At 36.5% G+C, this 27,763-nt stretch overlaps 1 protein-coding gene across 1 annotated transcript in view; it reads right to left on the bottom strand.

The window, feature by feature from the left end:
• Positions 1 to 27,377, bottom strand: part of LOC117325026 — a 38,065-nt gene extending 10,688 nt beyond the window's left edge. Inside the window, exons 1-11 of the mRNA XM_033880924.1 lie at positions 27,102 to 27,377; positions 25,651 to 25,786; positions 25,224 to 25,428; positions 24,907 to 25,062; positions 24,453 to 24,540; positions 23,968 to 24,092; positions 23,538 to 23,596; positions 19,329 to 19,401; positions 18,974 to 19,058; positions 18,270 to 18,345; positions 327 to 398 (exon numbers count right to left, since the gene is read on the bottom strand). Of these exons, the coding sequence (XP_033736815.1) occupies positions 327 to 398; positions 18,270 to 18,345; positions 18,974 to 19,058; positions 19,329 to 19,401; positions 23,538 to 23,596; positions 23,968 to 24,092; positions 24,453 to 24,540; positions 24,907 to 25,062; positions 25,224 to 25,428; positions 25,651 to 25,786; positions 27,102 to 27,374 (1,348 nt within the window). The 5' untranslated portion in view covers positions 27,375 to 27,377. The remainder of the gene's footprint in view (positions 1 to 326; positions 399 to 18,269; positions 18,346 to 18,973; positions 19,059 to 19,328; positions 19,402 to 23,537; positions 23,597 to 23,967; positions 24,093 to 24,452; positions 24,541 to 24,906; positions 25,063 to 25,223; positions 25,429 to 25,650; positions 25,787 to 27,101) is intronic.
• Between the last annotated feature and the right edge of the window lie 386 nt (positions 27,378 to 27,763).

Raw genomic sequence — 27,763 nt, forward strand, 5'->3', positions numbered from 1 at the left:
ACAACTATTGCATGACAGACGGACGGACGGACGGACGGACGGAGGGACGGGCGGATGGACAGACGGACGGAGGGTAAACCTATAGTCCCCCTGTTTTTCAAATGGCAGGGGACTAATAATATACAATGTAATAGGACAAAGGACATCACAATACAAGGTCACCTATAAGACAGTGGTTGTGGAGGTAGTAACTTATTGTAACTTAGCTTATTGTTCTCTGATTTTGATGTTTATGTTGAACACCAGACAGCTTCATCACAATGCAGATATGAATTAAGTGTTTAAAAGAGCTTGCAGAAATTGAAAGAGAATATGATATTATTTACCTGAAATGGTTCTCTCATGTAAGAGTGAAGATGCTTTGGCTGTCGAGAATTTGTATCCTAGATATTCTTTTTCTGAAAAAGATAAAAAAGAAACTTAGTCAGGAAAAGCATAATTCAATGGAAATGTTTTGAGTGAAAACTATAATGTACCTACAGTTAGTGATATGTGGTAATCTACAGATATCTATAATGTACATATCGTTAGTGATATGTGGTAGTCTACAGATATCTATAATGTACATATCGTTAGTGATATGTGGTAGTCTACAGATATACTGTTAGTGATATGTGGTAGTCTACAGATATCTATAATGTACATATCGTTAGTGATATGTGGTAGTCTACAGATATCTATAATGTACATATCGTTAGTGATATGTGGTAATCTACAGATATCTATAATGTACATATCGTTAGTGATATGTGGTAGTCTACAGATATCTATAATGTACATATCGTTAGTGATATGTGGTAGTCTACAGATATCTATAATGTACATATCGTTAGTGATATGTGGTAATCTACAGATATCTATAATGTACATATCGTTAGTGATATGTGGTAGTCTACAGATATCTATAATGTACATACCGTTAGTGATATGTGGTAGTCTACAGATATACTGTTTGTGATATGTGGTAGTCTACAGATATACTGTTAGTGATATGTGGTAGTCTACAGATATCTATAATGTACATACCGTTAGTGATATGTGGTAGTCTACAGATATCTATAATGTACATATCGTTAGTGATATGTGGTAGTCTACAGATATCTATAATGTACATATCGTTAGTGATATGTGGTAGTCTACAGATATCTATAATGTACATACCGTTAGTGATATGTGGTAGTCTACAGATATCTATAATGTACATACCGTTAGTGATATGTAGTAGTCAACAGATATCTATAATGTACATATCGTTAGTGATATGTGGTAGTCTACAGATATCTATAATGTACATATCGTTAGTGATATGTGGTAGTCTACAGATATCTATAATGTACATATCGTTAGTGATATGTGGTAGTCTACAGATATCTATAATGTACATATCGTTAGTGATATGTGGTAGTCTACAGATATCTATAATGTACATATCGTTAGTGATATGTGGTAGTCTACAGATATCTATAATGTACATACCGTTAGTGATATGTAGTAGTCAACAGATATCTATAATGTACATATCGTTAGTGATATGTGGTAGTCTACAGATATCTATAATGTACATATCGTTAGTGATATGTGGTAGTCTACAGATATACCGTTAGTGATATGTGGTAGTCTACAGATATCTATAATGAACATATCGTTAGTGATATGTGGTAGTCTACAGATATCTATAATGTACATATCGTTAGTGATATGTGGTAGTCTACAGATATCTATAATGTACATATCGTTAGTGATATGTGGTAGTCTACAGATATCTATAATGTACATATCGTTAGTGATATGTGGTAGTCTACAGATATACTGTTAGTGATATGTGGTAATCTACAGATATCTATAATGTACATATCGTTAGTGATATGTGGTAGTCTACAGATATCTATAATGTACATATCGTTAGTGATATGTGGTAGTCTACAGATATCAATAATGTACATTCCGTTAGTGATATGTGGTAGTCTACTGATATCTATAATGTACATACCGTTAGTGAAATGTGGTAAACAGTGCAAAAAAGATGAAGCTGGATTAGGAAGCCTTGTTGATTATATAGGCAGGTTATAACTGGACTGCCATCACACATCTGTCTGAAGTTAATATTACCCAGTTTATACCTACATCAGCTGCTATCAGAATTCTATTTATAAATATTGATTGGATAACACTACAGACAAAGGTTTAGTCAGGTATGACAGTTGAGAAAACAGTCCTTAATTAGGACCCAGGAGATATCATTCCTGTGAGAGAACAATCCTAAATTAGGACCCAGATGTCACTCCTGTGAGAGAACAATCCTAAATTTGACCAACATATCACACCTGTGAGAGAACAGTCCTCAATTAGGACCCAGATTTCACACCTGCGAGAGTCAATTATTTCCCCCCTTCAATTACTGCCGGAGAACTTCTCCAAATCGTCCAGTAAAGCCATACAGCCATGACTTGTGATGCTACATGTAGCTTATCATACTACCACTATTTGTCAGTAAAACCTTGTTATACTGTCAACATCCGTCAGTAAAACCTTGTTATACTGCCACTATTTGTCAGTAAAACCTTGTTATACTGTCAACATCCGTCAGTAAAACCTTGTTATATTGCCACTATTTGTCAGTAAAACCTTGTTATACTGTCACCATTTGTCAGTAAAACCTTGTTATACTGTCAACATCCGTCAGTAAAACCTTGTTATACTGTCAACATCCGTCAGTAAAACCTTATCATACTACCACTATTTGTCAGTAAAACCTTGTTATACTGTCAACATCCGTCAGTAAAACCTTATCATACTACCACTATTTGTCAGTAAAACCTTGTTATACTGTCAACATCCGTCAGTAAAACCTTATCATACTACCACTATTTGTCAGTAAAACCTTGTTATACTGTCAACATCCGTCAGTAAAACCTTATCATACTACCACTATTTGTCAGTAAAACCTTGTTATACTGTCAACATCCGTCAGTAAAACATTGTTATATTGCCACCATTTGTCAGTAAAACCTTGTTATACTGCCACTATTTGTCAGTAAAACCTTGTTATACTGTCAACATCCGTCAGTAAAACCTTGTTATACTGTCAACATCCGTCAGTAAAACCTTATCATACTACCACTATTTGTCAGTAAAACCTTGTTATACTGTCAACATCCGTCAGTAAAACCTTATCATACTACCACTATTTGTCAGTAAAACCTTGTTATACTGTCAACATCCGTCAGTAAAACCTTATCATACTACCACTATTTGTCAGTAAAACCTTGTTATACTGTCAACATCCGTCAGTAAAACATTGTTATATTGCCACCATTTGTCAGTAAAACCTTGTTATACTGCCACTATTTGTCAGTAAAACCTTGTTATACTGTCAACATCCGTCAGTAAAACCTTGTTATACTGTCAACATCCGTCAGTAAAACCTTGTTATACTGTCAACATCCGTCAGTAAAACCTTGTTATACTGCCACTATTTGTCAGTAAAACCTTGTTCTATTGCCACGATTTGTCAGTAAAACCTTGTTATATTGCCACTATTTGTCAGTAAAACCTTGTTATACTGTCAACATCCGTCAGTAAAACCTTGTTATACTGTCAACATCTGTCAGTAAAACCTTGTTCTATTGCCACTATTTGTCAGTAAAACCTTGATATACTGTCAACATCTGTCAGTAAAATCATGTTATATTGCCACTATTTGTCAGTAAAACCATGTTATACGGCCACCATTTGTCAGTAAAATCTTGTAATATTGCAACCATTTGTCAGCAAAACCTTGTTATATTGCCACCATTTGTCAGTAAAATCTTGTTATACTGCCACTATTTGTCAGTAAAATCTTGTTATACTGGCACCATTTGTCAGTAAAATCTTGTTAAACTGCCACCATTTGTCAGTAAAACCTTGTCATGCTGCCACTATTTGTCAGCAAAACCTTGTTATATTGCCACTATTTGTCAGTAAAACCTTGTTTTACTGTCACCATTTGTCAGTAAAATCTTGTTATACTGGCACCATTTGTCAGTAAAACCTTGTTATACTGTCACCATTTGTCAGTAAAACCTTGTTACGCTGTCACCATTTGTCAGTAAAACCTTGTTATACTGTCAACATCTGTCAGTAAAGTCTTGTTATACTGCCACCATTTGTCAGTAAAATATTGTTATATTGCCACTATTTGTCAGCATAATCTTGTTAAATTGCCACCATTTGTCAGTAAAATCTTGCTATATTGCCACCATTTGTCAGTAAAATCTTGTTATACTGCCACACTTGTCAGTAAAGTCTTGTTATACTGCCACCATTTGTCAGTAAAATCTTGTTATAATGCCACCATTTGTCAGTAAAACCTTGTTACATACTGCCACCATTTGTCAGTAAAATCTTGTTATACTGCCACCATTTGTCAGTAAAACCTTGTTATACTGCCACCATTTGTCAGTAAAACCTTGTTATATCGCCACTATTTGTCAGTAAAACCTTGTCATACTGCCACTATTCGTCAGTAAAACCTTGTTGTACTGCCATTTGTAAAATCTTGATACTTTGCCATGTTTTTTTTTAAATGAAAGGAGTTAAACATGAGGACATCAAACTGTTTGGTCAACTAATCTCAGAGCTTTCCAGAAGTATTAAATGATTTGTATTAAATCATAAGGTAAGTAAAACATCTGTACTGTTAACAAGTGCACAGAGGTATCCACCATTCTGAGGTAAAATAAATTATTTTCCTGAATCTTATCTTTGTTATTCTAATTTCCTTCCACTCAACTGCTTTATCACAAAGAAATAAAGAAATTAAGTTACCATCAATACATTTAACTTTAACTTTTATGAATGGAAAGTTGGTCTTACACTATTATTGCTACATGTACATAATTTTGTTATACAATGCTTGCCTCAGAGTGATTGAATAGCACCTTAATTCATGAATTTTGACAATAACAAAAACAAACTACTTGGCATCTATTCAGAATGTGTTCAGAAAAAAAGCTAGATACTGGTTTACTGTCAACTCAATCTTATAATTGCTTGGTTTTCCATAAAAAATTGTGAATTCAAATCTCAAGATGACTATAAAGACAGCCATCTTGAACAACATATTCGACAGAGTGAATGTATATTCATGTAACCTTTGTAACCTTCAAGAAAAATACGGGTAAACTTTATAATATTAATTTTAAAAGTGACCATTGGCATCAATATATTGGATACTTTATCCGGTTACATGTATATTGTTCTCCTAATGCTCTGATAGTAGCTTTATAATTAAATGAACGTCTTGATTTTTTCAGTGACTGCATGTGGGCGCCTTCTTTATAAAAGAATTCATATCTATTGCTGACACTACATGTTCTGGCAGTTCATTCCAGATTGTTACTGTTCTGAGTGAAAAATACATTTTCTTAACATGGTAGGTGCTCGTTATGGAATATTCTTTTTGTGTGTCCTCTACAGCTGTGGCAATCAGACACATTTTCCCAGAGTGAAACGGCAGTAAAACATTCCTTATTATAAATCTGACTTGTTATTTTGTATAGTTCAGTCATATCTCTCCTCTGATTCCTAAAGGCCAGCGTTGGTAGCTTTAGTTTCTCCAGCCTCTCACTGTAGGTTAGGTTCTTCATTCCTGGTAGACATTTATATAATTAGTCGCCCTCCTTTGGCCACCCTCTATTCTATCAAGTCGTTTTGGTGCCCACACAGAGCTAGCAATAGTTAAGCTGCGATCTTACTAAATATTTAAAAAGTGGAATGTGAAGGGCTTTATGTCCATGAACTGAAATATTCTCCTAAGAAGTGCAAATATAGTGTTTTCTTTTTTAACATTTTTTTCCAGAAATATGTTCATCAAATGTGGGATCTAAGTCTATATGCCTTTTCTCTTTTTCTTGGTTCGACCTCTGGACACTGTTCCTGTTGAGATGGTAAACTGGTTCATACTGACATATATTTCTTCTCCATGTTTACACTTTTCTAATATTGTTATTTAGATGATTTTTTAGAGTGGGACCCTGCCAGGTCCCTGGACTCATATCAAGAGAGAATTTATCAACTATATTTGGTTGTAAAGCCCTATTTACGATTTAATGAACAGCATTATCACAAGACTGAAATGATAACTGTTAGAATTACAGCATTCAGGATCATGAGATTGTGAATTCAAGAACCATAAAACCAATACTAGACATGTAAGTATCCTGATTTGATTACAGAAAAAAAGGAAAGCAACTGGAAGAAGGAATCAAGCAAACACTTGACATATTCTAAAGTACACCATTCTGATATATATAATAATTAACTCTAAAGCTACTGTACATAAGGGATCACACAGCAAAATCTTCTAAAGTTTAAGTGTGGTCAATGTCAGCTTAAACTTTCCATTGATAACAATGAAAGCTTTGTTTGTTTTGGTAATTATAGTATATAGACTTACCTTGATTTACATGTATCTGTGTTCTCACGACTACGTCTCTATTCACCTGTTTACACTATTAATCTTAACACATCTACCTCAAACTATCTACACTCCTTCATTCTGTCACCAAAATGGAGCACAGCTTGAAACACACAGCAAGAAAGTGTCGGGTTTCAAATTACTTATAGAGAACGAATGTACGGGTTTAAATCCTCATCCAAACATACAGAACCGTCTTCTGTTTGTAGAAAGTCACACAACACCTGTATATGACATACATAAATGTGTTTTCACACTTTACAGTACTATTTCTATCAAAGTAAATATCTTTTACCATCTGATTAAACATGAAAACATGATTTCACAGGAAAGTTTGGTAAATTTGCAATTAAATACCTCTTCAGCCCCATTTTTCATGTGTACATTTCATACCTTGTAAGTATGATTAACATATCATATGAATATAAGCTAATAAATATATATTCATGTTTAGGAATCCATCAATTCTACTTGAAACCTCCAAACAGCTATTTTTCAATATCATTTTGATATTTTCAACTTCTCACACAAATATAGACTTGACCAAGTACTACTGTAATATTGTCTCTCTATAATCAACTAACTTCACACTCATTATCTACTTATCAACCATCAATTATATTACCTATACACGTTTAATCTTGCAAACAATGCTACAAGCTTCCTTTCCAATTACCATACAGGTTTGTACAAACTTTTTCACCACTAATCCTGTGTCTTAACTTACCACACAAGGTTTGTATGAACTTTTCCACAACCGATCCTGTGTCTTATAAACTGACCATACGGGTTTATACCAACTTTTCCACAACCAATCCTGTGTCTTAAACATTACCATACAAGGTTTGTATGAGCTTTTTAACCACCAATCCTGTGTCTTTACTGACCATACAGGTGTGTATTAATTTTTTCACCATCAATCCTGTGTCTTTACTGACCATACAGGTTGATATGAATTTTTTTTCACAGCTGCATGTACCTGTGTCTTTGTAACCTACACAGTTTACTGTGTTCAATATTTAACTAACATGTTTATTCTAACATTCCATTCATGTTTATCAATAATGCTGGTTGAAACATAAACAAAATATCAAATGTTTAAACGTGTCAAAATGAAATAGAAGACCACTGTTGTCACCAACCTACATGTACAGGTGGACTATACGTACATACTGATTTGTAATATAAATTTGTGCGTGATTTAGTGACAGTTATTTTTAGATTACTGTGATAATGAGAGAACTTTGTCAATAATGAAGTAATTGAGCAGGCTTTCTGAAAGTAAAGTAGTGTGTGGTAAAGTGGCAATTCCAGTCTGCTCACCTGACTTAATTCAGACAATGAGGAACTGTTAAAATTAGACTACTTGTATACATTCACTTGTATTTTACCTGGTCTATATAATATATAGTGTGTATAAAATAAAATGAACATTTACTGTATAACATTAATCTATCAAAACAAACCTATCCTTTCTACATTCATCAAAAACCAAATCTGTCTTTACCATAGACATCATACACCTAATCTGTCTTTATCAGTCATCATACACCTAATCTGTCTTTATCAGTCATCATACACCTAATCTGTCTTTATCATAGTCATCATACACCTAATCTGTCTTTATCATAGTCATTATAGACCTAATCTGTCTTTATCATAGTCATCATACACCTAATCTGTCTTTATCAGTCATCATACACCTAATCTGTCTTTATCATATAGTCATCATACACCTAATCTGTCTTTATCATAGTCATCATACACCTAATCTGTCTTTATATATAGTCATCATACATCTAATCTGTCTTTATCATAGTCATCATACACCTAATCTGTCTTTATCATAGTCATCATACACCTAATCTGTCTTTATCATAGTCATCATACACCTAATCTGTCTTTATCATAGTCATCATACACCTAATCTGTCTTTATCATTGTCATCATACACCTAATCTGTCTTTATCATAGTCATCATACACCTAATCTGTCTTTATCATAGTCATCATACACCTAATCTGTCTTTATCAGTCATCATACACCTAATCTGTCTTCATCATAGTCATCTTACACCTAATCTGTCTTTATCATAGTCATCATACACCTAATCTGTCTTTATCACAGTCATCATACACCTTATCTGTCTTTATCATAGTCATCATACACCTAATCTGTCTTTATCATATATAGTCATCATACACCTAATCTGTCTTTATCATAGTCATCATACACCTAATCTGTCTTTATCATAGTCATCATACACCTAATCTGTCTTTATCATAGTCATTATACACATAATCTGTCTTTATCATAGTCATCATACACCTAATCTGTCTTTATCATAGTCATTATACACCTAATCTGTCTTTATCATAGTCATCATACACCTAATCTGTCTTTATCATAGTCATCATACACCTAATCTGTCTTTATCATAGTCATCATACACCTAATCTGTCTTGATCATAGTCATCATACACCTAATCTGTCTTTATCATAGTCATTATACACCTAATCTGTCTTTATCATAGTCATTATACACCTAACCTGTCTTTATCACAGTCATCATACACCTAATCTGTCTTTATCATAGTCATCATACACCTAATCTGTCTTTATCATAGTCATCATACACCTAATCTGTTTTTATGACAGTCACCATACACCTAATCTGTCTTTACCACCGTCACCATACACCTAATCTGTCTTTATCATAGTCATTATACACCTGATCTGTCTTTATCATAGTCATTATACACCTAATCTGTCTTTATCAGTCATCATACACCTAATCTGTCTTTATCATAGTCATCATACACCTAATCTGTCTTTATCATAGTCATCATACACCTAATCTGTCTTTATCATAGTCATCATACACCTAATCTGTCTTTATCATATATAGTCATCATACACCTAATCTGTCTTTATCATAGTCATCATACACCTAATCTGTCTTTATCATAGTCATCATACACCTAATCTGTCTTTATCATAGTCATCATACACCTAATCTGTCTTTATCATAGTCATCATACACCTAATCTGTCTTTATCATAGTCATCATACACCTAATCTATCTTTATCATATATAGTCATCATACACCTAATCTGTCTTTATCATAGTTATCATACACCTAATCTGTCTTTATCATAGTCATCATACACCTAATCTGTCTTTATCATAGTCATCATACACCTAATCTGTCTTTATCAGTCATCATACACCTAATCTGTCTTTATCATAGTCATCATACATCTAATCTGTCTTTATCATAGTCATTATACACCTAATCTGTCTTTATCATAGTCATTATACACCTAATCTGTCTTTATCATAGTCATCATACACCTAATCTGTCTTTATCATAGTCATCATACACCTAATCTGTCTTTATCATAGTCATCATACACCTAATCTGTCTTGATCAGTCATCATACACCTAATCTGTCTTTATCATAGTCATCATACACCTAATCTGTCTTTATCATAGTCATTATACACATAATCTGTCTTTATCACAGTCATCATACACCTAATCTGTCTTTATCATAGTCATCATACACCTAATCTGTCTTTATCATAGTCATCATACACCTAATCTGTCTTTATCATAGTCATCATACACCTAATCTGTCTTTATCACAGTCATCATACACCTCATCTGTCTTTATCATAGTCATCATACAACTAATCTGTCTTTATCAGTCATCATACACCTAATCTGTCTTTATCATAGTCATCATACACATAATCTGTCTTTATCATAGTCATCATACACCTAATCTGTCTTTATCATAGTCATCATACAACTAATCTGTCTTTATCATAGTCATCATACACCTAATCTGTCTTTATCAGTCATCATACACCTAACCTGTCTTTATCATAGTCATCATACACCTAATCTGTCTTTATCAGTCATCATACACCTAATCTGTCTTTATCATAGTCATCATACACCTAATCTGTCTTTATCATAGTCATCATACACCTAATCTGTCTTTATCAGTCATCATACACCTAATCTGTCTTTATCATAGTCATCATACATCTAATCTGTCTTTATCATAGTCATTATACACCTAATCTGTCTTTATCATAGTCATTATACACCTAATCTGTCTTTATCATAGTCATCATACACCTAATCTGTCTTTATCATAGTCATCATACACCTAATCTGTCTTTATCATAGTCATCATACACCTAATCTGTCTTGATCAGTCATCATACACCTAATCTGTCTTTATCATAGTCATCATACACCTAATCTGTCTTTATCATAGTCATCATACACATAATCTGTCTTTATCACAGTCATCATACACCTAATCTGTCTTTATCATAGTCATCATACACCTAATCTGTCTTTATCATAGTCATCATACACCTAATCTGTCTTTATCATAGTCATCATACACCTAATCTGTCTTTATCACAGTCATCATACACCTCATCTGTCTTTATCATAGTCATCATACAACTAATCTGTCTTTATCAGTCATCATACACCTAATCTGTCTTTATCATAGTCATCATACACATAATCTGTCTTTATCATAGTCATCATACACCTAATCTGTCTTTATCATAGTCATCATACAACTAATCTGTCTTTATCATAGTCATCATACACCTAATCTGTCTTTATCAGTCATCATACACCTAACCTGTCTTTATCATAGTCATCATACACCTAATCTGTCTTTATCAGTCATCATACACCTAATCTGTCTTTATCATAGTCATCATACACCTAATCTGTCTTAATCAGTCATCATACACCTAATCTGTCTTTATCAGTCATCATACACCTAATCTGTCTTTATCATAGTCATCATACACCTAATCTGTCTTTATCATAGTCATCATACACCTAATCTGTCTTTATCATAGTCATCATACACGTTATCTGTCTTTATCACAGTCATCATACACCTAATCTGTCTTTACATTATATGAATTAAGTCCTAAGAAGTCTGTATTATTGTCAAGTCAGAAGATTTTCCTTAATTCGATGTTTGAGACTGTGATCCGTACATTAAGAAGGTTGCATGTTTTGATTTCATTCAAGCTAAAGATATATACCAGATAAGTTGTATTGGAGTGAAAACTGAATTCAGCTCTTCTCAAACATAAGGTACAAATAAATCCCACAATCAAATGTTTCAATCTTCTTGCATCAAAGGGCTTTTAAAGTGATAATATTATGATGACTTCAAAGCTCTGAGGTAAGACCGAAGGACTGACCTTGCTCAGTGACACGTACTAGAATATACACCTCACAACATATAGTGTTTACTTAATATGTTTACGTAGTCTAACACTCAAACCATTCACACAGATATGTATCATACAATGATATCACTGCTTCATTTAATCATTCAAAAGCTGTTACAGTGAAATACAAAATTGGATCTCAAAAATCTAAAAGGGTCCTGTTCACTCCTTCCATATACAACTATACAAATAAAATCTAACAGCAATATACTGATCAAGGTTCAGAGAGTGAGGATTATTAATGAACCACTACACCATGGCGATGTAGAGAGAGAGAGAGGGTTGTAATACTGTACCATGGGGATGTAGAGAGAGAGAGAGAGAGAGAGAGAGAGAGAGAGAGGGAGGGTTATACCACTGTACCATGTAGATGTAGAGAAAGGGTTGTAACACTGTACCATGGAGATGTATATATAGAGAGAGAGGGTTGTACCACTGTACCATGGAGATGTAGAGAGAGGGTTGTACCACTATACCATGGAGTTGTAGAGAGAGGGTTGTACCACTGTACCACGGAGATGTAGAGAGAGGGTTGTACCACTATACCATGGAGATGTAGAGAGAGGGTTGTACCACTGTACCATGGAGATGTAGAGAGAGGGTTGTACCACTATACCATGGAGATGTAGAGAGAGGGTTGTACCACTGTACCATGGAGATGTAGAGAGAGGGTTGTACTACTGTACCATGGAATTATAGAGAGAGGGTTGTACCACTGTTCCATGGAGATGTAGAGAGAGGGTTGTACCACTGTACCATGGAGTTGTAGAGAGAGGCTGTACTACTGTACCATGGAGATGTAGAGAGAGGGTTGTACCACTGTACCATGGAGATGTAGAGAGAGGGTTGTACCACTGTACCATGGAGATGTAGAGAGAGGGTTGTACCACTGTACCATGGAGATGTAGAGAGAGGGTTGTACCACTGTACCATGGAGTTGTAGAGAGAGGCTGTACTACTGTACCATGGAGATGTAGAGAGAGGGTTGTACCACTGTACCATGGAGATGTAGAGAGAGGGTTGTACCACTGTACCATGGAGATGTAGAGAGAGGGTTGTACCACTGTACCATGGAGATGTAGAGAGAGGGTTGTACCACTGTACCATGGAGATGTAGAGAGAGGGTTGTACCACTGTACCATGGAGATGTAGAGAGAGGGTTGTACCACTGTACCATGAAGATGTAGAGAGAGGGTTGTACCACTGTACCATGGAGATGTAGAGAGAGGGTTGTACCACTTTACCATGGAAATGAAGAGAGGGTTGTACCACTGTACCATGGAGATGTAGAGAGAGGGTTGTACCACTGCACCATGAAGATGTAGAGAGAGGGTTGTACCACTGTACCATGGAGTTGTAGAGAGAGGCTGTACTACTGTACCATGGAGATGTAGAGAGAGGGTTGTACCACTGTACCATGGAGTAATAGAGAGAGGGTTGTACCACTGTACCATGGAGATGTAGAGAGAGGGTTGTACCACTGTACCATGGAGATGTAGAGAGAGGGTTGTACCACTGTACCATGGAGATGTAGAGAGAGGGTTGTACCACTATACCATGGAGATGTAGAGTGACAGTTGTACCACTATACCATGGAGATGTAGAGTGACAGTTGTACCACTGTACCATGGAGATGTAGAGAGAGGGTTGTACCACTGTACCATAGAGTTGTAGAGAGAGGGTTGTACCACTGTACCATGGAGCTGTAGAGAGAGGGTTGTACCACTGTACCATGGAGATGTAGAGTGACAGTTGTACCACTATACCATGGAGATGTAGAGAGAGGGTTGTACCACTGTACCATAGAGATGTAGAGAGAGGGTTGTACCACTGTACCATGGAGATGGAGAGAGAGGGTTGTACCACTGTACCATGGTGATGAAGAGAGGGTTGTACCACTGTACCATGGAGATATATAGAGAGGGTTGTACCACTGTACCATGGAGCTGTAGAGAGAGGGTTGTACCACTGTACCATGGAGATGTAGAGTGACAGTTGTACCACTATACCATGGAGATGTAGAGAGAGGGTTGTACCACTGTACCATGGAGATGTAGAGAGAGGGTTGTACCACTGTACCATGGAGCTGTAGAGAGAGGGTTGTACCACTGTACCATGGAGATGTAGAGTGACAGTTGTACCACTGTACCATGGAGATGTAGAGAGAGGGTTGTACCACTATACCATGGAGATGTAGAGTGACAGTTGTACCACTGTACCATGGAGATGTAGAGAGAGGGTTGTACCACTATACCATGGAGATGTAGAGTGACAGTTGTACCACTGTACCATGGAGATGTAGAGAGAGGGTTGTACCACTGTACCATGGAGATGTAGAGAGAGGGTTGTACCACTGCACCATGAAGATGTAGAGAGAGGGTTGTACCACTGTACCATGGAGTTGTAGAGAGAGGGTTGTACCACTGTACCATGGAGATGTAGAGAGAGGGTTGTACCACTGTACCATGGAGATGTAGAGAGAGGGTTGTACTACTGTACCATGGAGATGTAGAGAGAGGGTTGTACTACTGTACCATGGAGATGAGGAGAGGGTTGTACCACTGTACCATGGAGATGTAGAGAGAGGGTTGTACCACTGTACCATGGAGATGTAGAGTGACAGTTGTACCACTGTACCATGGAGATGTAGAGAGAGGGTTGTACTACTGTACCATGGAGATGTAGAGAGAGGGTTGTACCACTGTACCATGGAGATGTAGAGAGAGGGTTGTACCACTGTACCATGGAGATGTAGAGTGACAGTTGTACCACTGTACCATGGATATGTAGAGAGAGGGTTGTACCACTGTACCATAGAGATGTAGAGAGAGGGTTGTACCACTGTACCATGGAGATGTAGAGAGAGGGTTGTACCACTGTACCATGGAGCTGTAGAGAGAGGGTTGTACCACTGTACCATGGAGCTGTAGAGAGAGGGTTGTACCACTGTACCATGGAGCTGTAGAGAGAGGGTTGTACCACTGTACCATGGAGATGTAGAGTGACAGTTGTACCACTATACCATGGAGATGTAGAGAGAGGGTTGTACCACTGTACCATGGAGCTGTAGAGAGAGGGTTGTACCACTGTACCATGGAGATGTAGAGTGACAGTTGTACCACTATACCATGGAGATGTAGAGAGAGGGTTGTACCACTGTACCATAGAGATGTAGAGAGAGGGTTGTACCACTGTACCATGGAGATGTAGAGAGAGGGTTGTACCACTGTACCATGGAGATGTAGAGAGAGAGAGAGGGTTGTACCACTGTACCATGGAGCTGTAGAGAGAGGGTTGTACCACTGTACCATAGAGATGTAGAGAGAGAGAGAGGGTTGTACCACTGTACCATGGAGCTGTAGAAAGAGGGTTGTACCACTATACCATGGAGATGTAGAGAGAGGGTTGTACCACTGTACCATGGAGATGTAGAGTGACAGTTGTACCACTGTACCATGGAGATGTAGAGAGAGGGTTGTACCACTGTACCATGGAGATGTAGAGAGAGGGTTGTACCACTGTACCATGGAGCTGTAGAGAGAGAGGGTTGTACCACTGTACCATGGAGATGTAGAGAGAGGGTTGTACCACTGTACCATGGAGATGTAGAGAGAGGGTTGTACCACTGTACCATAGAGATGTAGAGAGAGGGTTGTACCACTATACCATGGAGCTGTAGAGAGAGGGTTGTACCACTGTACCATGGAGATGTAGAGTGACAGTTGTACCATTGTACCATGGAGCTAGGGGTAGATGGCTGTACCACCATATTATAAAGCTTAAGTGAGAGGCTTATCATTGTGTGATAAAGCTGGAGTGAGAGGCTTGCCATTGTAATATTAAGCTGGAGAGGGGGGCTTTTCATTGTGTGAAACTAGTATACCAACTATACAGAGGGAGGGAGCTGTTCATGTATACCAACTATACGGAGGGAGGGAGCTGTTCATGTATACCAACTATACGGAGGGAGGGAGCTGTTCATGTATACCAACTATACAGAGGAAGGGAACTGTTCATGTCTACCAACTATACGGAGGGAGGGAGCTGTCCATGTATACCAACTATATGGAGGGAGGGAGCTGTTCATGTATACCAACTATACGGAGGGAGGGAGCTGTTCATGTATACCAACTATATGGAGGGAGGGAGCTGTTCATGTATACCAACTATACGGAGGGAGGGAGATGTACTAGTATACCAACTATACGGAGGGAGGGAGCTGTTCATGTATACCAACTATACGGAGGGAGGGAGCTGTACTAGTATACCAACTATACGGAGGGAGGGAGCTGTACTAGTATACCAACTATACAGAGGGAGGGAGCTGTTCATGTATACCAACTATACGGAGGGAGGGAGCTGTTCATATATACCAACTATACGGAGGGAGGGAGCTGTACTAGTATACCAACTATACAGAGGGAGGGAGCTGTTCATGTATACCAACTATACAGAGGGAGGGAGCTGTACTAGTATACCAACTATACAGAGGGAGGGAGCTGTACTAGTATACCAACTATACAGAGGGAGGGAGCTGTTCATGTATACCAACTATACAGAGGGAGGGAGCTGTCCATGTATACCAACTATACAGAGGGAGGGAGCTGTACTAGTATACCAACTATACGGAGGGATGGAGCTGTTCATGTATACCAACTATACGGAGGGATGGAGCTGTTCATGTATACCAACTATACAGAGGGAGGGAGCTGTACTAGTATACCAACTATACAGAGGGAGGGAGCTGTACTAGTATACCAACTATACGGAGGGAGGGAGCTGTTCATGTATACCAACTATACAGAGGGAGGGAGCTGTACTAGTATACCAACTATACAGAGGGAGGGAGCTGTACTAGTATACCAACTATACGGAGGGAGGGAGCTGTTCATGTATACCAACTATACAGAGGGAGGGAGCTGTACTAGTATACCAACTATACGGAGGGAGGGAGCTGTTCATGTATACCAACTATATGGAGGGAGGGAGCTGTACTAGTATACCAACTATACAGAGGGAGGGAGCTGTTCATGTATACCAACTATACAGAGGGAGGGAGCTGTTCATGTATACCAACTATACGGAGGGAGGAAGCTGTACTAGTATACCAACTATATGGAGGGAGGGAGGGAGGGAGGGAGCTGTTCATGTATACCAACTATACGGAGGGAGGAAGCTGTACTAGTATACCAACTATATGGAGGGAGGGAGGGAGGGAGGGAGCTGTTCATGTATACCAACTATACAGAGGGAGGGAGCTGTTCATGTATACCAACTATACGGAGGGAGGGAGCTGTTCATGTATACCAACTATACGGAGGGAGGGAGCTGATCATGTATACCAACTATACGGAGGGAGGGAGGGAGGGAGCTGTACTAGTATACCAACTATATGGAGGGAGGGAGCTGTACTAGTATACCAACTATATGGAGGGAGGGAGCTGTACTAGTATACCAACTATATGGAGGGAGGGAGCTGTTCATGTATACCAACTATATGGAGGGAGGGAGCTGTTCATGTATACCAACTATATGGAGGGAGGGAGCTGTTCATGTATACCAACTATACGGAGGGAGGGAGCTGTACTAGTATACCAACTATATGGAGGGAGGGAGCTGTTCTAGTATACCAACTATACGGAGGGAGGGAGCTGTTCATGTATATCAACTATATGGAGGGAGGGAGCTGTTCATGTATACCAACTATATGGAGGGAGGGAGCTGTTCATGTATACCAACTATACGGAGGGAGGGAGCTGTACTAGTATACCAACTATATGGAGGGAGGGAGCTGTACTAGTATACCAACTATACGGAGGGAGGGAGCTGTTCATGTATATCAACTATATGGAGGGAGGGAGCTGTACTAGTATACCAACTATACGGAGGGAGGGAGCTGTTCATGTATACCAACTATACAGAGGGAGGGAGCTGTTCATGTATACCAACTATACAGAGGGAGGGAGCTGTTCATGTATACCAACTATACAGAGGGAGGGAGATGTACTAGTATACCAACTATACAGAGGGAGGGAGCTGTTCATGTATACCAACTATATGGAGGGAGGGAGCTGTACTAGTATACCAACTATACGGAGGGAGGGAGCTGTACTAGTATACCAACTATACAGAGGGAGGGAGCTGTTCATGTATACCAACTATACAGAGGGAGGGAGCTGTTGATGTATACCAACTATATGGAGGGAGGGAGCTGTTGATGTATACCAACTATACAGAGGGAGGGAGCTGTACTAGTATACCAACAATATGGAGGGAGGGAGCTGTTCATGTATACCAACTATACGGAGGGAGGGAGCTGTACTAGTATACCAACTATACGGAGGGAGGGAACTGATGATGTATACCAACTATACGGAGGGAGGGAGGGAGGGAGGGAGGGAGGGAGGGAGCTGTTCATGTATACCAACTATATGGATGGAGGGAGCTGTAATAGTATACCAACTATACGGAGGGAGGGAGCTGTACACATAGAAAGTGCTTGATCCAAAACTATATACTTACCAACAGCATGCTTCTCCTTCCTTAACTTCTCATTGTCCTTCAGCAGTGTTTCTATCAAAGTGTTCTGTTTGTGTGTCTGGAAGTCAAAAACAATGTCAATTAAAGTTCAAGTACATCATGTAATCATTTTAACAGGATTTAAAAGCAAAATAACAGGAAAAAAGTTCAATAAATCTTCACATATTTCTCAAGTAGTTTAATATACATGTGTATATCTTTAACAGACAAATACAAATTTCACATTGAAAAGATGAGAACTTTAAGATCACATATTTGATGTAACAAGATCCCGAATATATCACTCATCTGTTTCTAATGTAACTTTAAAGTTGATCTCGGTCATTTATACAAATTGATACTAAGCTGACTGCCATTTTATTCAAATATCAGAGTACACTAGGTTTATCTATTTAAATAATTTTGTAGCCTTTTATTCTAGCAAACTACAAGCCCAATATCAGGACTCTCTTGGCCTCTGGCCAGGTGAGGTAAAAAATATAATGATATATAATATTTCAGAGAAACAGCTTTTGATTCAGATAGGTAAATTTGAAAAATCTTAAACTGTGTTCTGTTTATTTTAGAATATTCAGCTAGGAAGTTATATTAATTACATTGACTACATCAATAAACATTAAAAACATTTCTATTGATGAAAAGATAAACATTATAATATACTTCCAATTATTAAAGTGTATACTCACCAATGTCTTGAGTTGTAGGATTTCATGTTTCATCCTCATTACAACAGATACTTGATTCTGATAAACCTCCACAGTCTTTTCTTTCCTATGAAATTTAAAGTTGAATTAATATTTTAATATGCATAAGAAGAGTACCTGTTGTTAGCATGTATGTGAAAACCTTTATCAGTCAAGAAGTAGCTGCACTGCTAGCTAAATCAGGGGGTATTCACTATTCAGTTAAATCAGGACTTAAAGTCATTCGTTGTCAATCAACAATTTAATACTAGATTTATAAAGAATATCCGTCTGATGGTGTGTTGTAAGAGTTATTCCCCTTTACTGAAATGTTGTCTGATTAACAAAATATACTTACCATTTATTAAATTCCTGCTCTAACTCAAATACTTCAAAGCCAGGAACTTTCACTGTGCTCAACAAACTGTGCCCTGAAAGGGTAAGACAATCATTGGTCTGTGGCAATAAAAAAATCTGCTGATATTGGAAGAATATTATAACACATCCAGAGCTCATGTTCTTGATAGTGACTTCATTGACAATTTATTGTGAATTTTATTGGCCTACACCTAGATGATTAGATTATTTTTATTGCTGATTGTTTCAAAATAAATCAAATAATTTTATCATTTCCATCTTGAAAATTTAATATATTAATTTATAAAAAAACCATCTTGTAAAAGTACAATTTATAGTAAAATTTGATTGAGAAAAGAATTTTATGTCATATACATGATTCTGCTGTGCTACTTTTAAAACAAGAGATATTTTGGTCAATTCGTCTGTCAAAAACTAAGTGAATCTATGTAACTACTGTACATAAAAACAAGTGTTAAAACACAGGTTTTAAAAGTAATATACCCCTGATGAAATTTGGTAGGAGTGATCTCCCCTAACATCTATATAAAAATATATACAAATTTCCTTTTATTACACATTTTGGTTTTAATAAACCCTTAAATCATACATAACAAATAACATTTTATGTAAGAAACAACATCACACTGAATGAAATTAGAAAAATAAATTTTTTTTTTTTAATTGATATTTTAATTGCATCAATCACATAGTTAAGGTACAATTTTGACAAAGGTTGTTGATGAAAACACACATTATAGACAAAATATCAAAGTTCATTCTAAAATAAGTTTGATACTTTCCCATTTTTGCCGGATCTTGTTCGCTGCGTTTTGGGTCAACATATAGGTCGAATAGAGATCAAGATTTCTGTAATTTCGAATAAATGTCTTACATGTTTCCCAGTTTGGAATGTTTTTATATTGTCGCATCAACGATATATATTTCTTAATGAGCAATATGCATATATTTAAACCTATCACTTGAACATCATCATTTATGCCAAATAGGAAAGTAGCAGGTTTTCTTTCTAAAACAACATTATATTTAATAAAAACTGCATTTATAAAACATGTCCAGAGTGATTGACTATGTGTACAATCCCAAAAAAGGTGGTATATTGTTTCTGGTGCACCACTACAAAAACTACATTCCTGATGTTCTAATAACTTTCGTTTTAATAGCATAGCGTTTGTAAAAAAAATTCTATGGGTGATTCTGTATTGTAAACTTTGTAATTTTGAATCCTTTGTCTCACAAAATGGAAGTGCATGGATATTTTCCCAGTTATCTTGGCTAAGAGAGATATTCAGAATAGTGTGCCACCTTTCATGGGATTGTTGTGGAAATATTAATACAGTAGACAGTAATTTCTGATAGAAAAACTTATTTGGCTTTTCAATATTTTTCAGTTGCCTCAAATTATCATGCAAAACATTTTCAATATTTTTTCCATAATTGGTGATCATTCTCTTCCAGCCTCTCGGTATTGCACTAATAAGGCTATTGTAGGTCATAAAGTTCATATCTACTCGGTATTTCTGAATAAGACTATCTAGAGACATAATGTTACCATGCTCATCTACTAAGTCTTTAACAAAAAATATGCCTTCATTACAAAGATTTTTGAAGAAGATGGTTCGTCTATTAACTTTTATTTCTTTATTAAACCATAGAGGCTGAGAGAGAACATATTCCGGGGCTGTCGGGAGGAGTTCGTATAGATTTCCCCAAATAGACATAATTTCCTTCCAAAATTTCCCAAAACTATACTTCTTAACAACTTCCTCTAGTCCATGTTTTGTTAAACTCCATATTTTATTTCCTCCAACATGTTCTATATCATCAATTAATAACCTTTTCCAATCTGCATGATTACTAGAATCCAAACATTTCTTTATCCATATAAGTTTTAAAGATTTACAGTAAGAAAAAATATCCGGAACTTTCAAACCTCCATCTTTATAATCACCAATTAAAAGGTTCCTTTTCAATTTATCAACTTTACTATTCCATATTAAATGAAAAAATAATCTTTGAAAGTTTTTTAGGATCTTAATATGTGGACTAGGGATAACAGTTAGTATTTGCACAATAATAGGGAAGACTAATGTTTTGATAACAGTCACTTTTCCAATGATGGAAAGATTCCTAAAAGACCAGTCTGAGAGAAGTGACTCCACTGATTTTAATTTTTCGACAAAATTATCTTCATAAATATCATCTTTAGATAAATCGTATCTTATCCCTAACAACTTAAATTTCCCTTGCTGATTCCAGGTTAAATTTTACTCCGTTTCAATCTCCTCTCCGCAGCCCCGTTTTACCCCAATCCATACAGCTTGAGACTTATCGAAATTGGTTTTTAGACCAGAACATTCTCCATAGATGTCGATCAAAAATAAAGATTTTGCTAAGGACCTTGCATCATCATCAAGTATTAATGTTGAGTCATCTGCGTACTGACTTATAAGATATTCAGAATTGTTTAAAATTATGCCCTTGACATCAGGGTCATATTTGATTGCTGCACTCAATAATTCAATACAAATAATAAACAAATATGGAGACAAAGGATCCCCTTGTCGCACTCCGCGTGTAACTTGAAAAAAAGTGGAGAGGTGACCATTGTTTTCAACACAGGCAGATATATGTGAGTATAAAGTTTTAAAACAGTTTACAATGAAGTCGTTAAAACCAAAAAAACGTAAAGTTCTTTCTATGAATGGCCACTCAAGGGAGTCAAATGCCTTTTCAAAATCTAACATTAGCAAAATACCCGATTGATTATTAACTTCCGTCTTTTCAATAATATCATTAATTATCCTTGTACATTCCCCTATGTAACGACCTTTGACAAATCCCGCCTGACTCGGACTTATAATATCAACTAGAGTTTGTTTAATTTTATTGGCAATACACGACGATGCAATTTTATAATCGACATTTAATAAAGTAATAGGTCTCCAATTTTTTAAATACAATTTTGATTTCCCTTGTTTCGGAATACATTTAATTAATCCCCGTCTCTGACTAATTGACATTTCCTGATCTCTTAATGATTGATTAATGGATCTTAGCAGAAAATGTTTTAGATCTGTCCAGAAAAATTTATAAAACTCTAGACAAATAAATAAATCTGATTAATAATATATAAAACTTATTTAAGTGAAGTGTGCATTGCATTTGCAGCTGTCTATATATCCATAAGAGAACTTGTATTATGCTCACGTGTCCTAGGCTACGTTATAACCGGAACAAGGACGTTAAGCCCCATCAATAAATCAATTATGCTCATAGACGACGGACGTTGCGCCATGGCTATTCCCATTATGGGCCTAATCGTTCACCTGGTAATAGTTTATGTTTTAACGTGAATTTTTCTGCCTGCGATAGCAGGTAACAAAATGAAGGGAAAGGATTTACAAACCGCTTTTAAGATTTTAGCAGTATTTATATTTATAGAAACATAACTTAAAACTGTTATATTCCATGATAATGACATCAGTCAGTAAAAACCCAAAATAACATAAAATCATATCATGGTAATAAAATAATGTATAACAATATATTACGAATCCCTTCCTGCTATTGTCCAACAAGTATAAGTGTTATACCTTATACCTCCACCGTGGGTATTTTAGCTGGGCGCCAATTTTGTAACAGGAGAGGAGAAAATGTAGTGGCCAGACCAGGATTCGAACCCGAGACCTCCGAACACTAGCCGGATGCTCTACCAATTGAGTTACCTGGTCACCGATGATCGACCCAGTCCAGTCCTGCTACACACCTCCCTCCTTTTTTTCTAGTCTTCGCCCTTGAAGACACACGAGACCCTTATACCACCACTGTGGGTATTTTAGCTGGGCGCCAATTTTGTAACAGGAGAGAAGAAAAAGTAGCGGCCAGACCGGGGTTCGAATCCGGGACCTCCGAACACTACCCGGATGATCTACCAATTGAGTTACCTGGTCATCGATGATCGACCCAGTCCAGTCCTGCTACACTTGCATTTGTTGATTTTTGTTCCCTTTTTATGTAAACATACACAGACATAGACAGAAAGATCGACAGATGGAAGGATGGAATGATAGGTGGGAAGACAGTTTTTTTCTTTCTATTTTGTTGATTTTAAGACAAAATGTGGCTACCTTAAAAGTATGTAATGAATTGAAAGTGATGTGAAATATCATTGTAGTTGTGTACTGACCTGAGAATCCTGGTAGGTAACACATCAGAGTACAGTTGGTAAACTGTTCTGCAAGCTCACTGGGAACACATCAAAAAATGTGTTTACCATATAAGGCATGGCATAATAAGTATCAAGTACATCACATACAATAACATAGTATCATTATATTAAGTATCAAGTTTGTCACATACAATAACATAGTATCATTATATTACCACCTGGAAAGGAGTGGTTATCGAGATTAGACTAGCAGACAGATGTTTATAACAGGAGGTACTTTTTAAATGATCTTCAGAATTATCTACACACCTTATGTTTGTAGTTTTAATTACATATCAAAAGATACATAGAAATACATTTTATACCATCTATTATGGTGTCAATCAAGGACATGTCGATGTTTGATTTGATATATCACAATAACAGTCTAGACAACAATGTTACAAACCTCCATCTACTGTTGAGGACGACATCATCAGAGAATCCAAAGTGTTGGAAGAACTCAACAGCAGCATTATCAGCATGTACCACTATGGCATCGTAATGGCCCACAACACCAGGGTCTATCACTTGCTGCAGATAGAACAAAGCTTTTAATTAACATGACCTTTACCTAAAGTTCCAGAATGTATCAGAGGACATCATGCCCTTCCTATCATGTCTATCATGTACACACTGATACCGAGAAATATTGATCAAATCAAAAAACAAATAATAATAATACTTATATAGTGGGAAACAAACTATGTGGTAACCTATAAGCTGAACAAACATGGAGTAGAACTGTTATATCTCAATATAAAGAAGAAATAAATTTGTTACCTAGTAACATTTAGTAAAGAAAAATCATCAATATGAAAATAAACGATTATGATAAAAATAAACCCAGTTGTTATGTATTGATATTAATGTCCTTAGTAGATGAATGCATACCTGTAGTAGGTATTTGCCGATGCCAAACTTCCTTTGTCTACGTCTGACAGATAGAAGTGTGAGGTGGATCACTCTATCACGCTGTCGCCTAAAAACACAATGACCTATATAGTAGTATACACTACAATACAAATTGATATCACAGAAACTACATTATGAAGTTCTTCACGACAAAGTAATATCTTAATACAACATATTTCATATTGCTATTTTTGTTGGACTGAATGTAATAATATCAGTTGAAGTTCTCCAAATATGACATTGATTTGGAACAAACAAGGTGACCTTTCACATTGATGTGATAAGTTTAAACTTGATGTTAATGTAAACACTATGGTTTAGATATGAACAAATTATAGCCTATTTTGTTGTTCTCTAGAGATATTCCATTAATTGAAAAGGGACAGGGATGGGTGGACATGGGTAACTAGTATAAAGACTAATTCATACTTACACATATTTCTTTTCAAATGTAATACAGCCGATGATGCGATTCTCTATTCCGATCTGCTCCTCCTTTATTTCATTGTCCTCAGATTTTCTCCCCTTCCTCCTTTCTACTGTCTTTTTAATGAATGTGTTTATTCCCTTAGAAAAATCTTCTTCATCACTGAAACAAATTAAAGAATTTGACATTGACCTCAATAGACTTTGACCTTGACCTCTATATAGACTTTTACTTTGACCTCTATAGACTCTGACCTTGACCTCTGTAGATTTTACCTTGACATCTACCATGAAAACTTTTAGCTCTGCAGACTAGACACTTACTCATCTTCCTCCAGATCCTCTTCCTCAGACTCTGTGTCACTGTATACATCAGCAAACTTGCTTGGGAGTTGTTCTTCCTCCTCATATTTGTCCTCCTTTTCTCCTTCTTCCTCCTCTGATTTGGACTCCTTTGATTCCGTGTCATCATCATTGTCCTTATCAGTCTTCTTTTGACTTTTCTTTTCTTTCAATGATGTCACAGTTTCTGTAGCATAACAAGACATTCTTATTTTACACTTGCATTTTCCTCGAGACATTTTGATTATACATTAAGATTATCTATTTTTGTGTGTGTATGTATACATGTGCATGATAGCCCAAAACACATTTACAACAATGTGTAATTATTTTGATTTGTGTTAATTTTGAAGACTGAATTGGCAGAATGTTAATGATACCAAGCTTCATTACATCAAAAAATACTGACCTTTGAGGTCTCTGACTAGAACAATGGTTCTGGCCCATTTCTCACATACAGTGGAGTAGAGGACATCTGGGGTCATCTCTGACAATGATACATCATACAATCCCACAACAGCATGCAGCAGGTCGGTGTTGGATATCTGATTAATGAGAAATTATATTGATCAGCACAGCAGCTTCACTTTTTGTCTTTTACTTTATCAGAGTTGATATTTTTGTATAAAAGAACAAGGAAAATGTCATTTTTTTAATCATGAAGTTTATGATTTCTGCTGCACAGCAGTGAAGCAATGAACTGGCAGGTACTAAAAGTATAAAGTTACTGATGTAAATACATTGATGCCATACACATAGCATGCAGATTGTCAGTTAAAAAAACTGGCAACAGTTATGTATACTTATACCAGACATTTGTTATCAAGAACCAGTTACTTATAACAGACATTTAAAACCAAGAATCATTTTAAAAAACAATGAAACAATGTAATAGTAATACATGATTTTTATCTATTTAGCAGGATGGTACTTTGACAGCATACTGTTTGCAATCTTTATCAATAGTTTGAATAATAATTAAACAAATTCATCAGTTTATTCTGCATTCATTAAAACTTTTCTTGAAATTTTGGAGAGAGTATAATGTATATTGCATTGCAATAGCAGGATTAAAATTCACAAAATGAGTTCATTGATAATTTGTTTAACAAGATAACCCACAGGGACCTTGTTACTCATCACCGAATGGTCTTTATTGGAATTTTGTAAGACTGATCTTTTTCTCTTCTTTTTTCTTCCTCTCAATCATTTGAGAACAAGAGGAACCTTCATAATAAACAGATCTGAGAAAGATCCTTCAAGAACAAGCACTCTGAGAAATAGGATAAACAATGTTCAACTAATACAAGAGGAATCTAAATGAAGAACTCAAAATGGAACATGCACAACAAGTGGGGAAACATACAGGTGAAATTAGAGAACTTTATCAGAAACAGTAAATAACGAGAACTGTTAAAGAATGGATGGACGTCGGACACTGAATGCAGAACAAAGAGCAATTTGAATCGCACACCACCTGAAGATGATGGGTTAAACATATTGCCATTTCAAGCAATAATATTATGCTTGTATCACAAAATTTATATTTTTTGTAATTTGAAAGAAAAACAAGAGGCCACCTGAGTACATTACCATGGCGATGATTGAATACGTAAGTGGTAGCGTACATTTAACATCAATTCGGCCCAGGTTGTATCGAAATAGGCCTATTGGGATACCATAGTGACAACTGTTATCAATAGATTGGGAATTGGAGGATACAGTAGGCCTAGGCCTAGAGGATCATAGCCTATCTAAAAGTTGACAATATAAGCCACGAGCTATACATAATAAAAACGTTCATGACATATCAAAAGGTTAGGTACACGTCTGTGCAGTAAGCCCTATGATTCGTTTTACCCCGGGAATGATGCCTTCGTCGCCTGTCAGAGCAGCAGACGTGTTGCTGGGACATAACTGGACCAGTCTCCTAAGATCCACCAACACAGGGTAGGCTGTGATCAGGTTTCCTGTCTTATTGGTGAATGCCTGTTTGTCTGCAAGCTGTGCACCCGGACGACTGAAGGTGTCGTCCATGGTTTCATGTGCAGAACGAAGATCTGTTAAGGCATTTTTGAAGGCGATGATATCTACCGAGTCGAACGCGTCGAGGCCTGCCTGCCTCTCCGCCATAATGTCAACAAAACAGTCCTGCAGTGAATAGTCATAACTAAATTACAAATCACGATATCCTGAGTCCGGACCGGAATCTCTCTAACAAACAAACAACCACAATTCTTTCTAAAAAAATAAATAGATAAATGAATAAATAACTAAATGGATTGAGCAAGATCATAGATACTAGTTTATATTCATACATGTAAGTTTAGCCTAAGCTGAATAAACTTTTGCCCATCACTTCAGTAGCGTTATGATTACAGTAGCCCACTTAGCTACTGTTTAGCAGGCTATATAGACACTCGGAGTGGCTATATAGATGGTCTGATGCTCCACAATATACCGTGTTCTGGCCATTTGTTCAATTTGTAAACCTTCTGGGATCCTTATACGCTCTAATTCAT

Source organism: Pecten maximus, chromosome 4 (assembly GCF_902652985.1).
Source record: "Pecten maximus chromosome 4, xPecMax1.1, whole genome shotgun sequence".
In the NCBI taxonomy this organism is placed as follows: Eukaryota; Metazoa; Mollusca; class Bivalvia; order Pectinida; family Pectinidae; genus Pecten; species Pecten maximus.